Source organism: Hoplias malabaricus, chromosome 15 (genome assembly GCF_029633855.1).
Source record: "Hoplias malabaricus isolate fHopMal1 chromosome 15, fHopMal1.hap1, whole genome shotgun sequence".
Classification (NCBI taxonomy): domain Eukaryota; kingdom Metazoa; phylum Chordata; class Actinopteri; order Characiformes; family Erythrinidae; genus Hoplias; species Hoplias malabaricus.
In genome coordinates, this window is record NC_089814.1 from 30538899 (window position 1) to 30553672 (window position 14774).

Consider the following 14774-nt stretch of genomic DNA (forward strand, 5'->3'; position numbering starts at 1 on the left):
AGTGTGGTGTGTTCTCCCTGTGTCCGCGTGGGTTTCCTCCGGGTGACTGTCTGTGAGGAGTGTGGTGTGTTCTCCCTGTGTCTGCGTGGGTTTCCTCCGGGTGCCTGTATGTGATGAGTTTGGTGTGTTCCCCGTGTCTGCGTGGGTTTCCTCCGGGTAACTGTGAGGAGTTTGGTGTGTTCTCCTTGTGTCTGCGTGGGTTTCCTCCGGGTGACTGTGAGGAGTTTGGTGTGTTCTCCTTGTGTCTGCGTGGGTTTCCTCCGGGTGACTGGTGTGTTCTCCGTGTCCGCGTGGGTTTCCTCCGGGTGACTGTCTGTGAGGAGTGTGGTGTGTTCTCCGTGTCTGCGTGGGTTTCCTCCGGGTGACTGGTGTGTTCTCCGTGTCCGCGTGGGTTTCCTCCGGGTGACTGTCTGTAAGGAGTGTGGTGTGTTCTCCGTGTCTGCGTGGGTTTCCTCCGGGTGACTGTCTGTGAGGAGTGTGGTGTGTTCTCCCTGTGTCTGCGTGGGTTTCCTCCGGGTGACTGTCTGTGAGGAGTGTGGTGTGTTCTCCGTGTCTGCGTGGGTTTCCTCCGGGTGACTGTCTGTGAGGAGTGTGGTGTGTTCTCCCTGTGTCTGCGTGGGTTTCCTCCGGGTGACTGTCTGTGAGGAGTGTGGTGTGTTCTCCGTGTCTGCGTGGGTTTCCTCCGGGTGACTGTCTGTGAAGAGTGTGGTGTGTTCTCCCTGTGTCTGCGTGGGTTTCCTCCGGGTGACTGTGAGGAGTTTGGTGTGTTCTCCCTGTGTCTGCGTGGGTTTCCTCCCACAGTTCAAACACACTTTGGTAGGGGGATTGTGTCTATAGGTGTGAGTGGACAGGCACGTGTCCTCCAGTGTGTGTTCCTGCCTTGCGTCCTGTGACCCACCAAGACTCTGAACTGTACAAGTGGTTACAGACAATGAATGGATGGACTATTTTCCCACGGTGCTGAGAATGAGTTACCACCCAGATCATACCTGCTCTGTAGTGGTCCTGAACATTGAAGAGCATGTTGAAATGGGGATACAAAAGTATGCAGAGAAACAAGTGGCCTACAGTCTGCACATGTGGAACTACAAAGAGGTACAAGAGCTGATAACCTGGACAGTGAGGGTACATACAAGGAAGATGTTCCTAATCCAGTGATTATTCAGTGTACATTTCATTATTTAGAGGCTGATATATGAATAGAATTTTATTAATGAAAATATTTAAAGCCATTGTTAATTGAGCAGACAAATAACTACAGTAATAATTAATTTTTGTTTTTTATAAATAGCATTTTTATACACATACAATGGTCCATAAGCTTATAAACTAGTGCTATATACTAATCAAGAGATGTGCTGCTGGATCTAATCCACTTTAAACCCAGAATTCTTAGAGAATACAGTGATGGACGCCACACATGAGCAGGTTTCACACTTATATGACACTGCCCTCTGCTGTTAGGAACCCATAATAAAATCCCATGACTGTACCATTCCACTCACTCTAGGAAAGAAACTTGGGCCAAGTCAAATCATTTATTGAGCAACGGCAATAACATCCCTCACCTCCAGTTTAATACATTTGGATATGACCCTCAGAAATGTGAGGTAAACCAAGGCCAACGTCATTCAATTTCCATTTATTCAACTCAACTTGTGGCACATGATGTTTTTACAGTGGATCTGTGTTCTCAACTGGTCAAACATCTGCTCATCCAGGCTTGAAAAAATGTGATGTATTGTTTCACAAATATCGAGTGTGGAGTTCTCTGTCTGCTGACCAGCATTTTCTCCCTCGAGCAGTGTTCTCCACCCTTCCACAAAGAGACAACAAACATAAGATAGGATTGAACACATTGTTTCCAGTGAAAAAATAAACCGAATCTACCTTCTTCAATAAAGCGTTCAGCTGGAAATGATCAAAACCTGTGTTTAAACTTGTGTTCTACTTCATCTGTAAGGAGACATGAGGTTTTCTTCTGCACTGACAATGTGTACGTATTACTGTACGTTCTTAAAAATAAAGGGTTTTTTGGATTGATGTCACTGAAGAATCATTTTAAATCTCTTAAGAAACGTTAAAATGTTCAGTTCTTGAAAGATCCGTTGTTGTATGTTCAAGAATCTTATAATCTTATTAGAATAAATAAATCACATCACTGGCACATTACTTTGGAGGTTTGGAGCTCCTATCAATCCACAAACTACAAGCAAACCAGTCAATTTTGTGGGCTGCCCATGGGGTAAAAAGAGCCATTCTGATTTTGAGTGCAGTGGCATTCCAATTGCTAAAAAGGGGACGTAACCCTTTTCCACAAATGAACACAGTTCTGGGGTTTTAATTAAATATCTGTGACATGAGAAATTCAAAGTACCACAAGGATCAAACACAAGAGCAGCATTGTCCCCTGTCTAAACAGCACGGGTTGGGAGTGGCTGGTTCAGCACCTGTTGCTTTAAATAATGATAATGAGCCACTCGCTGTTCACCCCAACCCTGAGAGCACAGCAGTGAGAAGCCATGTTTTTTAGCTGCTTTCGCTCTGTCCTTGTTTTCTGTTTTTAACTCTGTGTTCTTATTTCTCCACACTCCTTATGTTTGTTTTGCTCAATTTAACTCTGACTTTGCACTCTTATATAAACATGGGTCCAGCACTGTGATTGGACAGATGCGGATGAGGGGGCGGGACAGTTATGAAGTGTGAGCACTAAACGTAAGACGCAGTACAGTGTTGTACTGAACTGCTTGTCTATCTCATGTATTCTGATTTAGGTAGCCCACATTAAAGAGAATGGATGGGCTTATTTTACAGTTTGTGGTTTGCTAGGCTCCAGATCCCCTAATTAATGCTCTAATGAAATGTTGACATATGTATTCTATGTACAAATTGGAAAAAGGAGACTCACTGTTCCTGTTCCTGAGTATTCAAGTAGTGACTTAATATTGTACTGCAGCAGTCGGATGATTGTACGGGGCTCTTCAGCCATGCCTTGGTGAGTGGTCATTATCAGAACAAGCGTTTTCAAAAGTTCCTGGGCAATTACTTCTTTACAGGTACAAAACTGATAGATAAGAGCACATTGTTTATACACTGATTGTGCACAATGGATTTATACATTTCATAGACATTTACCAAGACTTTACCTGCTGCTAGACTAGTTTCTGAAGGAGCAGATATAGGTTTGCTCTTCTGTATCTCAAAAAAATAATAATAATAATTAAATAATGTTTAACTTTCAAAGATGTGAACACTTTTGGTTGCTTAAAAACATGGCTGAAAAGTTAAAGAACTTGATCAAGGTTTAAAGTAACACTAGGTAGTATTTTAACTTAAAATTACAGTTTCAAAATCACTGTCACGCTTGATTAGCCTGTAATAGGGAGAATAGAGCCTCTTTCGTGGATATTCCAGGCTCAGCACTATAAAAATTGCACTATGTAACTTTCCAAGAAGGGTAGGAAACCACTGCACTCATCCAGCCCCCCCCCACCCCCTTCCACTCTCTTCTTTTTAGGGAAGTGCTGTTTAAAATGAATTACACTCTGAACTGTAGGGGAAGTCCCTGAGCAAAAATGCTAAATCTTACATAATGTTCCTTTAAAAGTTTTTTTTTTCTATCGAATCTCATTACAATCCTTTTCTGCCACCTTTATTATTAGAGATATATGATTACTGCTATGGTGTAGATCTCTGAAACTTACATTACTGTCATCCATCCACACGTTTGGCAGGTAGATTGTGGTTGTGCCCTTACAAATAGAGGAAAACATAAACCAAACATTACCAGCACGTCTTTAAAATGGTAAGCTGTCCACTGCAAGGCTTTGAGGTACAGTACTCACAAAGGTGAAGAGACTAGAGTAGCCAGAGAGGTTTTGGAGGCGGCCAAGTATTTCACGGATTGCGTCATCCCCTCTAGTCGTGTCCTGAAAAGCTACACAGAGGAACAAAATGCATTTACACAATTTGAGCATCGTGAGAATGTGTGCTGAGCTCGAGCAACATGTCAAGCTCTTTATACACTTAGCCTGAGGTGGGGATTTTTCAAAGAACCGAAAAGCGTCTATATCTGGCAGATTCTAGATATAACATGGGGCTCTACGGAAATCTGAGGGTGCAGGAAAAAAATCAGGATCAGCTCATATACAGCACACACTTACAACTAGATTCCTACCTTCTTCCAAAAGTTACACAGTGCAGTTTCTACAGTGCTGAAAAAAAATTCCAGCAGCACTGCTGTGTCTGATCACAACACACATTAACACACCGCCACCACGTCAGTGTCACTGCTCCTGTACGGCCAGTGGAGCTGAGAATGGACAGTGAGTGTTGAAACAAGGATGTGTTCATAATGTTGTGGCAGGTTTGTGTACAGTGTTTCATAAATGAAGACCCCAGTTCAAAGATTCTATTTCCCACCCACACAAATGGAGGATGGGGGATAAACTACTGTACTATATGACTGACCACACCTGAAATATAGTTGTATTTTCCCAGTTTTGGGAACTTCAGCTTCATTATGTAAATATTAGTCTCTCAGTCAGCCTGTATTAAACAAGAACACCGTTTACAACACCAAAACAAACATATCCCCAGCTTTACTTACAGAAAAGTACTAACAGCACAAGGAGCAGGTGTTTGCAGAGCTTTGGTATTTTGGAAGCACTTCGTGTTCATAGCTAACGCTATAAAATTTCAAAACTTGAAAAATTAAGAGAGTTGGAGAAGGCCTTAGGCTCTGAGGAACAGGACTTTAGTCCACTCAGCGTCCTCTCAGCTGTACTACAGACACTGGGTATGTTCAAAACAGCACACTGAGCCATCGGGAGTGAGCCCAAAATAGTGCGCTACAGCCAATAATGCGTGCCTTAGTACGGAGTGAAGAGTGTAGTATTATGTGCTTTGGAATGCGACCCAGGTGTCTTTCGGCGCTGATGCATTCTGGGATCTGTAGTTTCAGAGCGCGGCGGATGAACGTCACGTCACACGCGGGAAAGCAGCGTCTCTCCGAGAGTTCAGCAGCAGATATAAACACTGTGGAAGTATGGGGATTTTTGTTGTAGTTCATCTAACGGTTACCAGTGCGAGTTAGAACTGGTTTTACCGTCTTTTTTTAAGCGTCTTGAGCGAGTTAGTAGTTGTTTGTTTGTGCAAGTTGCTTGCAGTTCGTGTAAACGTGAGGACTCGGACTAGCCGGCTAACTAACTACTCCTACTGAACAAAATATGCTGAAAATGGCAGATACAGCGTTCTAATCACTACTTTCTAGGGCGGTAGTGCGCGGTAACTACCGAACCACATCGTAACTCATCATTTAAAAAATCTAGAGCTGATACCTCCGTACTTTTGTCACTTGTTCGTGATTAATACTTCTCATTTCAGTATTAACAAAAGCAATATGTTAATAATGTGTATGGTAGTAGGCTGTAACTCTGGAGCTTTGAAGTAAAACTGCACAATTTAGAGAGACTTACCCGTATTTACCAACGCAAATATTTAGCTAGTAGCTACTGTCCAAAAGAAACCGTTTAACTTCTGTTTTATACACAATTTTACAAAAATTTTACAAAGGACTTGGACACTTGAGGCTTTAAAAACACTTAGTCTTGGGAATAAGACGTTGTGAGCTTGCTTATTACCCCAAATACCCCAAGTAGGCATTTCATATTCATTTATTCATTCATTCATTTTCTGTAAATGTTTTATCCTGTTCAGGGTCGTACCTGTAATCTTTTGTTTGCAAGGCAGGAAAACATCCTGGACAGGACCCTGGTCCATCACAAAGAATCACACCCTCACCCAGTTACTCTCACACATATGGATATTCTTGAAAAAATCCACCAGCGTGCGTTTGGGGACTGTGGGAGGAAACCCGTGCAGATACTGGGAAAACACACCACTGATTGAACCCATAACCCTGTGAGCCAGCACCACCATTCCGGCCTTACAGTAGATTTGGCATCTGTTTTACACCAGATGTCGTTTATGATGCAACAATATCATTTCACCTAGGCTCTGGACCCCCAACAGGAGCCCACCAGCGTAAGCCCAGTGGCTGCTTAGCGGAAGTGGGGAAAACACACTGAATTTCATTCAGAGAGTGATCCATGGCAGTGACATAACCCATAGTCCCACCAAGGCTCCTCCACCAGCCATTGATTAAACCCCTTGAGAAACATCTCTGTTCAAGAACGTTAAATATTAAGATATTTGCAAGAAAATCTTAAAAGTGGGTTAGATATCACTACACAGCATTGCCTTCGTTCCGCTCGTCCATAGCCATGTATATGCACCTCCACAAGACACACAAACAGAGAAGAAATCTGGAACCAAACTTTGTTCTTCAGCTCACTTTTAGTGAACTAACTTTTGAGATCAGAATTTATATTAACAAATGTATGAGCTGGCTTTCCATACGCAATCACATTTATCACTAGGGTCTATGGCTTTAAATGATGTGCTTATGTGTCTAATAATGTATGTGTTGTTGATAAATAAAATGGTAGTAAGTCTAAGAAATACCTTTTCTCTTTATTATTGTTTATTTCATTATTGTTCTTCAGCTCCAGTATTCGATACAACATTTTCTGGTGAAGTAATCTATAGGTTGGAATAATTTTAGCTTTGGCCAATGGCGGTGTACGGTTTGACCTGTTTTTCTCTTGCCTACAGGCTTCATAACATTCAAAATGTCCAAAATAGAGAAGATGAGCATCCTCGGCGTGAGGAGTTTTGGTGTAGAGGACAAGGACAAGCAAGTGATTACTTTCTTCAGTCCTCTGACAGTGCTGGTGGGACCCAATGGAGCTGGAAAAACGGTTAGTGGCTCTTATTGCGCATAACCTTTTGAAACTTTTCTTTGTTTCTCTCTCTCTTACTGGCATCATGAACAGGGTGTCACTCTGTGGCTTTTAAATAGATAGTAGTGATGATATATTCTGTGACTTCTGCATGAGTCTATCTTTGAAACTTTTCCAGAAATGGCGAAGTTGGGGGTTTTCTTGTTCTTGTTTTTTTTTTATTTTTTCTTCCTCCTTAACTTGAGTTTTGCAATTTTTCCGTCTTTACAGTTAGTGATGGCATAACTTTTTTGAAGAAAGTTGATTTGACCTTTCGAAACTCTCAGATCGTTGTCCCAGAGTGACATCTGCCGACAAATCGACGATCAACTGAGCGGGTTTCCTGGTGCACAACACATTTCAACACACTTTATTTATTTATTTAAGTAAAGAGAAAGGGGAACCGATAGCGACAAATCCAATGATCTGCTGAATAACAGTCACAGATATAATCGCAGATCATAGAATTTCAATGTAGTTTGAGTCAAAACATTCTGCTCCCAAAACTGAAGGTGTCACGTCTGCTCCAAAAATATTATAAAATATTTAAAACGTTTTGAATGTGGCATCAGTTCAGCAGCATAAGATTTGTCTGTGTTTTTACAGTAGAATTAATCTAAACCCTTAAATAAAATGTAAAAAAATGTTATTTTTCCTCAGACGATCATCGAATGCCTTAAGTATGTGACTTCTGGAGATTTTCCACCTGGAAGCAAAGGAAATACATTTGTTCATGATCCAAAGGTATGCTTTTTACCCCCCCCCCCCCCCCTCGGGTAAATACTGAAATATTACTGATGTCATGAGGGGCTAATATGATTAAAAAGACCTAAATACTGGCTGTAATTGTTTTGTAGGATGCCCATGAAACGGATGTACGTGCCCAGATTCGCCTGCAGTTCCGAGATGTAAATGGGGACCCTGTAGCTGTTCAGAGATCTATGCAAAGCACACAAAAGGGCAAAAAAGCCCCAGAGTTCAAAACCCTTGAAGGAGTCATCACCAGAATTAAGTGAGTTTCTTATTGTTGTTGTCTTGTATCTTTGTAATGTTTTACATGTTGGAACCTTCTTAAAAAAGCAGCATTCATATTGTATTTTAGCCTTTTTTAGGTAAACGTATGGATCTTCATCAAGTTTGGATGTTATTATGGTAATTAAGTCTACCATGGCATTGGAAGAATGTGAAAATGATAATGTTACTATTTCTAGTAATTTCTAGTAGCTCTGAATTACTTTGAAGAACACCACCACAGAAACATCTCCACTTTTTTTTTATTAGCCCACGCAAAGTCAGGATCCCCCAGACTACTAGTGATATGGAGAATGGAAAAACCAATACGGCTAGCAATGAAGCAGAGTTTTGCTTTGACAGTCTTTAAAAAAAAAAAAAACGAAAAATAGAAATGCTTCTCTGGGGAAGGAGGACCTGGAGGTTGTGGGTTCGAATCCTGCTCCGGGTGACTGTCTGTGAGGAGTGTGGTGTGTTCTCCCTGTGTCTGCGTGGGTTTCCTCCGGGTGACTGTCTGTGAGGAGTGTGGTGTGTTCTCCACGTGTCTGCGTGGGTTTCCTCCGGATGCTCCAGTTTCCTCCCACTGTCCAAAAACACACGTTAGTAGGTGGACTGGCGACTCAAAAAGCGTCCATAGGTGTGAGTGAATGTGTGTGTGTTGCCCTGTGAAGCACTGGTGCCCCCTCCAGGGTGTATTCCTCCCTTGCGCCCAATGATTCCAGGTAGGCTCTGGACCCACTGTGACCCTGAACTGGATAAGCGGTTACAGATAATGAATGAATGAATGAAATGCTTCTCTATTTTATTAATAATCCTCTTTTTTCCATTTGCGCTCCTCTTTGTTCTTTGCATTTCACTTTTGACCTTGTTTTGATTTGGGGAAAGCAGCAGGTATGAGAATGTTTTATGGGAACTGCATCACCAAAAGTTTATGGACATTTGCTCTCCCAGCATTTCGTCATTTAGAGCAATCAACCTCAACAAGATATGTTTAGTTACACTACAGAATGAACTCTTATTCATTTCTGCCTTCAGCTCATAAAAGTCTTTGACTTGTGTTGTTCATATCAGGCATGGAGAGAAGGTGAGCCTCAGCTCTAAATGTGCAGAGATAGACCGTGAGATGATCTCGGCTCTGGGCGTTTCTAAAGCTGTCCTCAACCATGTCATCTTCTGCCACCAAGAAGAGTCTAACTGGCCACTCAGTGAAGGAAAAGCGCTCAAACAGAAGTTTGATGAAATTTTCTCAGCAACAAGGTAATCATCATCATCCTAGGGCAGAGTTTTAAGGCCACAGCATTGAAAAAAACAAGAAGATTCCAAGAATTAAGTGAGAATAAAATCAGAATAATTCAGAGAATAATGTTGGAATGATTCTGAGTTTAAAGTCGGAAGAATTCAGAGGGAAAAAAGTCAGTATAATTCAGAGAACAAAGTCAGAATATTTCGCTGCACCTATAATGGGGCAGACACAACCGCAGTGTGACTGGGGAAGTGTGTGGTGCTCTGTGATGGACTGGTACCCCATCCTGGGTGTGTTCCTGCCTTGCCTCCAGTGATTGCGAGTAGGCTCAGGACCCAGAGCAACCCTGAAAAAGATAAATTGGTTACAGACAATCGATCAGTTATTGAATTGACTGGTAGTGCACAAGTCCTCACATATTCAACTTAGATTATATGTCCACAGGTACATCAAGGTGCTGGAAACCCTACGGCAGTTGAGGCTGAAGCAGTCCAACACAGTCAAGACCTGTCAGATGGAGCTAAAATATCTGAAGCAGAACAAGGAGAAGGCTCAGGAGATCAAGGATCAACTGTCCACTAAAGAAACCCAGCTGGCAGCTTCTAAGGAGAGTGTACTGAAGATTGAAAATCAGATTGACCCAATGGAGGTAAGACATTTAGTTAAGCTTAAGCTAAAGAAATGTTGTTCTCTATATCTGAGTATTTTAATATGTATCAGCCTCTTATGCACCACGCATCACTAGGTTTCTCGCAGATTCATGGTCATGAAAAACCCAGAATGGGTTTATCTTTTTCCTGTTTAATAATATTTTGCTGTGAAAAACAGTAGAATTCATGATTTTAGTGATCTCTGCCTTCACTGGGTTTTTGTGCACGTTACTTGACAATTTGAATTCCTCTAACATCCAAGTGTCTAAGTTTATTGGTTCATATGCAGGAGGAATTGATACTAGCATTTGAGCCCACAGCAGGTTGCATATGTGTTTGAATGCAAATCAGAGAGATTACAGCTGCATATTAGTGTTAAAAGCAGGAAAAAAAACACCACTCCAGAGGATAGAGTTCTTGAATCTGGCCAAAGTATCTTACTATAAAATTGCTTTAGGCTATAAACATTATAACGCCTCAGTTCACAATCAAAAAGCTATGATTCAGTGCGAAAACAGAGAGCACAGAGAGGGTGACTGTCTGTGAGGAGTTAGGTGTGTTCTCCCTGTGTCTGCGTGGGTTTCCTCCAGGTGCTGTGGTTTTATTCCATGGTCCAAAAACACATGTTGGTAGGTGGATTGGCGACTCAAAAGTGTCCGTAGGTGTGAGTGTGTGAGTGAATGTTTTAGTGTGTGTTGCCCTGTGAAGGACTGGCGCCCCCTCCAGGGTGTATTCCCACCTTGCGCCCAATGATTCCAGGTAGGCTCTGGACCCACCGCGACCCTGAAAAGGATAAGCGCTTACAGATAATGAATGAATAAAGAATTTGTCACCAAAAAACATACATACACATTTCTTTATTTGGTAGATGATAAGGTATTTATTTTCCACAGAAAAGTTGATCTTACTTTTTAAAATGCAAAAATGAAGTTGACATTTAAAGTTGATATTCTTTAATATTTTAAGCAGGGTTTTTTGTTAACTACATCAGTGTTTCTCATTTTGACTGTTCGCTGTAAATGTTTTAGAATCGTCTCAATGACATTGACGATAACCTTGGCAAAGTCATGAAACTGGATAATGACATTAAGGCTCTGGACAGCAGAAAGAACCAGATGGAGGATGACAATCGAGAATTAGAAGAGAAGATGGAACAGGTAACACTTTAAAATTCTGTCTAGATTCTAAAAAGAGAAAGAGAAGGCAGTATCAATGTTTGTCACAGTTGGAGGACAGATATCAGTTTATAGTACACTCTAAATGTCAGCGCCAGCAACAAGAACTTTCTACCAAAGACAGTTTGCAAAGCTGCTAAATCATTAAAAATCTTTTTTAACTATAAGTTGCTATTGGAGGAGCAGTGTCCATCATAAGGAGCTGTTTGGAGTCTGATGCATTTATTCAGCCAGGACACTGGACAGTAAATATTCTGATAATACAGTATTTTACTGTAATTGCAAATAACAAACTTTGTCCAACTTATTATTTTAATGGTATTTATTCTTTGTACAAAAATTAAGGCACCATCCATCTGTAAAATATCCCCTTCCTGGTGAATACGAAAACGGTTGCATTATCATCCGAATCCAGTAGGTGGCCATAGTAAGTCTTACAGAGCCATCAAAACACCACAAATTATGAGAAAAACAGATTTAATTTTAAATCACTCCATACTCCTTATGTAGTGCACTATGCAGATCATGAAATTACTGATTCTATGTCTTAATAGTACGTTATATATTTCTAATTAGGACATCATTTATTTTTATTAATATGTGGGAATCTGTATTGCTGTCTAAATGTATAAGTTGTAGTTTTATGACTTAATGAACCTTAATTATACCTGTGGACAGGGCCTAAGACAATAATTATATGTATTAATTTGCAAGTCATTAATGTGCTTCTAGTTTGGCGACAGTGCTGTCAGATTTGCTACTGCTGCTTTTAGAGGTGCAAAATATGACCAAATATATATTCCCAATTTCATGAAACATAGGCATATTTTCCATAACTTTGTAATGTAACAGTACTAAAAAGGAGCTGAAAGCTGTGTTTAAATCAAGAAGGCATTTACATTCTTATGTGCACAGATTATTTCATGTTTAATTTTATCTTGCAATTACAGGTTAATCCAGTTGGGGGCAGTAGGTCCTCAAAGTTAGATGATGCAGTTGATTAATGGAGCTATATTTGGGTCAAAAGTTTTGTTCATTTGAAATCTTGTGATTGAACTTTGAAAAATACAACAATGCATTCAAAATGAAAATAAACGTAGGGTGATTTTTTTTTCAGTTTAAATAGAATTTTGATTCAATTATTTAATTTTTTGACTAAATAATTTATTTTCATTTTTCACTTTCCTAATATTTTGACATTTGAAGTCTCATTTTTCAGTTTCAGATTTTATTTTTCAGATCCAGATTTTTTATATATTTTTTTTTCTAAGTTTCATTTCTTTTTGGGCACAGATCAGTGAGGAAGTTCCTCCACATTCATTGCTATGCTGTCAGTCATTATACCACGCCCCTCTCTGCTAATGTCCTGCCTCCCATGCTAGATCAGGTCCAAAACTCTGAAACTGAAAAACTAGGATCCGAATGTGAAAAAAATAAGGATCTAAGTGAAAATACGACCTGTGATCCAAAAAAAAAATGTATGAAATATCAAATATATAGATATTAATATTAAATTAAATATAAAATTAAAATTCAAATTATAAGTCTAAAAATAATTGAATCAAAATTCTATTTAAAATGAAAAAAATCATCCTACATTTACTTTAATTTTGAATACATGGGTGTATTTTGTATTTTATCTCAAGATTTGAACTTTCAGTTTCAGATTTTTTTTTCAAATGAACAATACTTTTGACCCTAATGTAGCTTCATATTCACTCCTTTAACCATTGCATTTTCGGCAAGACACATTGATATGATATGACTGAATTGATATGATATAGAAATTTGATATGGAAAGACCCTCTGACAAATTTAAACCTTATATTTGCTCAGGATGTGAAGCACCTTGCCCTTATTATTGATAAGTTTGTTGTCTGATAGTCAAATGTAGTAATGTAATGTTTTGATTGTTGTTTTTGTTGCTTTGGTCTACGTAGGTGTTCCAAGGAACAGATGAGCAACTGCAGGAGATGTACCAGAACCACAAGCGCACAGTGAAAGAGAAAGAGAACAGACTCACAGAGTGTCAGCGGGACCTGGAGAAGGCGGGTCGCGAGTGTCAAAGAATGAACCGCCTTAAGTCAGACCTGCTTATCGAACAGGGTGCATTATCATTGCTTCAATGTTTATAGAATGTTTATCACTTAGCCTTTGCAAAAACAGTCTATTGTTTGCGTTGTGTGTATTAAAAAACCCAAAAACAATAATATTATAGAGAAGAACATGCATATCTTAAACTACCCTGTAGTATGGTATTCCATTAATGTAGTATCTCCAAGGCATACTCAAACTAAATTAAAATAATTTAAGGCTTATGCAGTATTTTTTCATTATTATATAATGCTATATAATAATATAATATTATTTCTGTACTTAGACATGTTTACGTTTTCACACACATCCAAATTTAATAATAAAACAACAAATTGGTCACTCTTCCACCACAATTGGAATGGTGTAATATTTATTTTTATATATTTATTCAAAATTGTAACAGACTTCACCATAAAAACAGGGGTCCTTTTACACCCCTCTCTGGGCAAATACTGGGGACCAGAAGCCAGCACTTGTTTCTGTAATGTATAGATAGTTATTTCGGCTTAATGACCCAGGTAACCTGCATGTATTTTTGTATCTGTCCACCTTTTTAAAGCGGTCTTGCAAGCTTTAAGCATTAAAATGTCAATTTCTTTCTGTAATGTTTATTAAGCAGTTTGATCAAATAACGTGACGTCACACAGCCTGTCCAGATAATGCTGCCTTGCTTCGGCTAAGGATTATAACAACCGCAGTTGCTTGCATGCTTTTTGCAGTGTTATTCAAGGCCCCGCATTTGTATATTAATGTGTATTTTGGCTCATTGCAGGACGTCTCCAGATGGAAGCAGATAGGCAAGCATCGCATATAAAGAACAGGGATGCTCAAGTGAAGTCTCTTGCATTTTATCTGGAAATGGAAGGCTATGAGCAGGCTCCTTTTAATGATAGACAGCTCCAAAGCTTCCATAGACAGGTCAAAGAGAGACTGGATCATGAGATTGAGGCCCTTAACAAGACTGTGGTAAGGATTTATTTGTAAGGGGAAAGTGGCATCTCATAAAACACTTATATTGTATAAACATTATTCTGAATTTAATATCCTCCTTAAATCCTAAAAAAAAGGGTAAACTAAGTGTGACCACTTCTTAACAGTGAACCCGAGTCTGTAAATAATTAAGAGCAAAGCCAGTAAGCATTAAAACGCATTAACACTTAATTATAGCTATTAACCATTAGTGTTAATAAGTAATACACTTACAGCTGAGTGGAAATGTTTGCAGCCGCCTTAGGTTATTTGTAAATAATTTAAAATGTCCCTATATTAGTCAATTAATCTTTAAAACGATATTGGATAATCATTTATAGGTGTTTTTCCTTTGAAAACTTGGACATCTGTGTTAGAACAGATCCTTTCTAGGTCAAAATCAACTTTTGGAATATTAAACTTGAATATGTTTAATGAAGGGGTTAGGCTTTTACAATGCCCAGCATTTAATGCTTCTCTGGCATCAGGTGTTAGAGGCTTGCAGTAGTCTTCAGGAGTAGTCTTGAGTGGTTTGCTAAGAATAACTTAGATTGGGTCAGGAGAACAGCTGCCAGAAACCCTCAGAAATAAATGATGTACGTTTTATAGAGCTGGAGTGGGATGTAAAAAGTATATAAAAAGTATCTTGAGTTTTGGGATACTGGTAGCATCTTTGAACACCATAATCCAAATACAGGGGGTCCTCGACTTACGACGTTGATCTGTTCCTACGTCGCGTTGTAAAACGATTTTCGGTGCATCGGAAGTCGGAACATATTAAGCACTT

At 39.6% G+C, this 14774-nt stretch overlaps 1 protein-coding gene and 1 long non-coding RNA gene across 3 annotated transcripts in view; one reads left to right on the forward strand and one right to left on the reverse strand.

Moving 5' to 3' along the window:
- Window positions 1-1351: 1351 nt before the first annotated feature.
- On the reverse strand, window positions 1352-4820 carry LOC136668340 (uncharacterized). The gene is made up of 5 exons (XR_010795493.1): window positions 4610-4820; window positions 3846-3937; window positions 3705-3752; window positions 2909-3064; window positions 1352-1816 (listed from the first exon to the last, which is right to left on the reverse strand). It is a non-coding gene; the product is annotated as an uncharacterized lncRNA (long non-coding RNA).
- Window positions 4821-4978: 158 nt separating this feature from the next.
- Window positions 4979-14774, forward strand: part of rad50 (RAD50 homolog, double strand break repair protein) — a 35685-nt gene continuing 25889 nt past the window's right edge. Inside the window, exons 1-9 of one of the 2 annotated variants that reach the window (XM_066645809.1) lie at window positions 4979-5045; window positions 6676-6821; window positions 7503-7586; window positions 7700-7854; window positions 8925-9110; window positions 9541-9745; window positions 10775-10903; window positions 12862-13027; window positions 13791-13984. In XM_066645809.1, coding sequence (XP_066501906.1) covers window positions 6693-6821; window positions 7503-7586; window positions 7700-7854; window positions 8925-9110; window positions 9541-9745; window positions 10775-10903; window positions 12862-13027; window positions 13791-13984 — 1248 coding nt within the window. In that variant the 5' untranslated portion in view covers window positions 4979-5045; window positions 6676-6692. Of the gene's footprint in view, window positions 5046-5628; window positions 5657-6675; window positions 6822-7502; window positions 7587-7699; window positions 7855-8924; window positions 9111-9540; window positions 9746-10774; window positions 10904-12861; window positions 13028-13790; window positions 13985-14774 lie in introns of those variants that run through there. The other variant, XM_066645811.1, reaches the window with a different exon arrangement.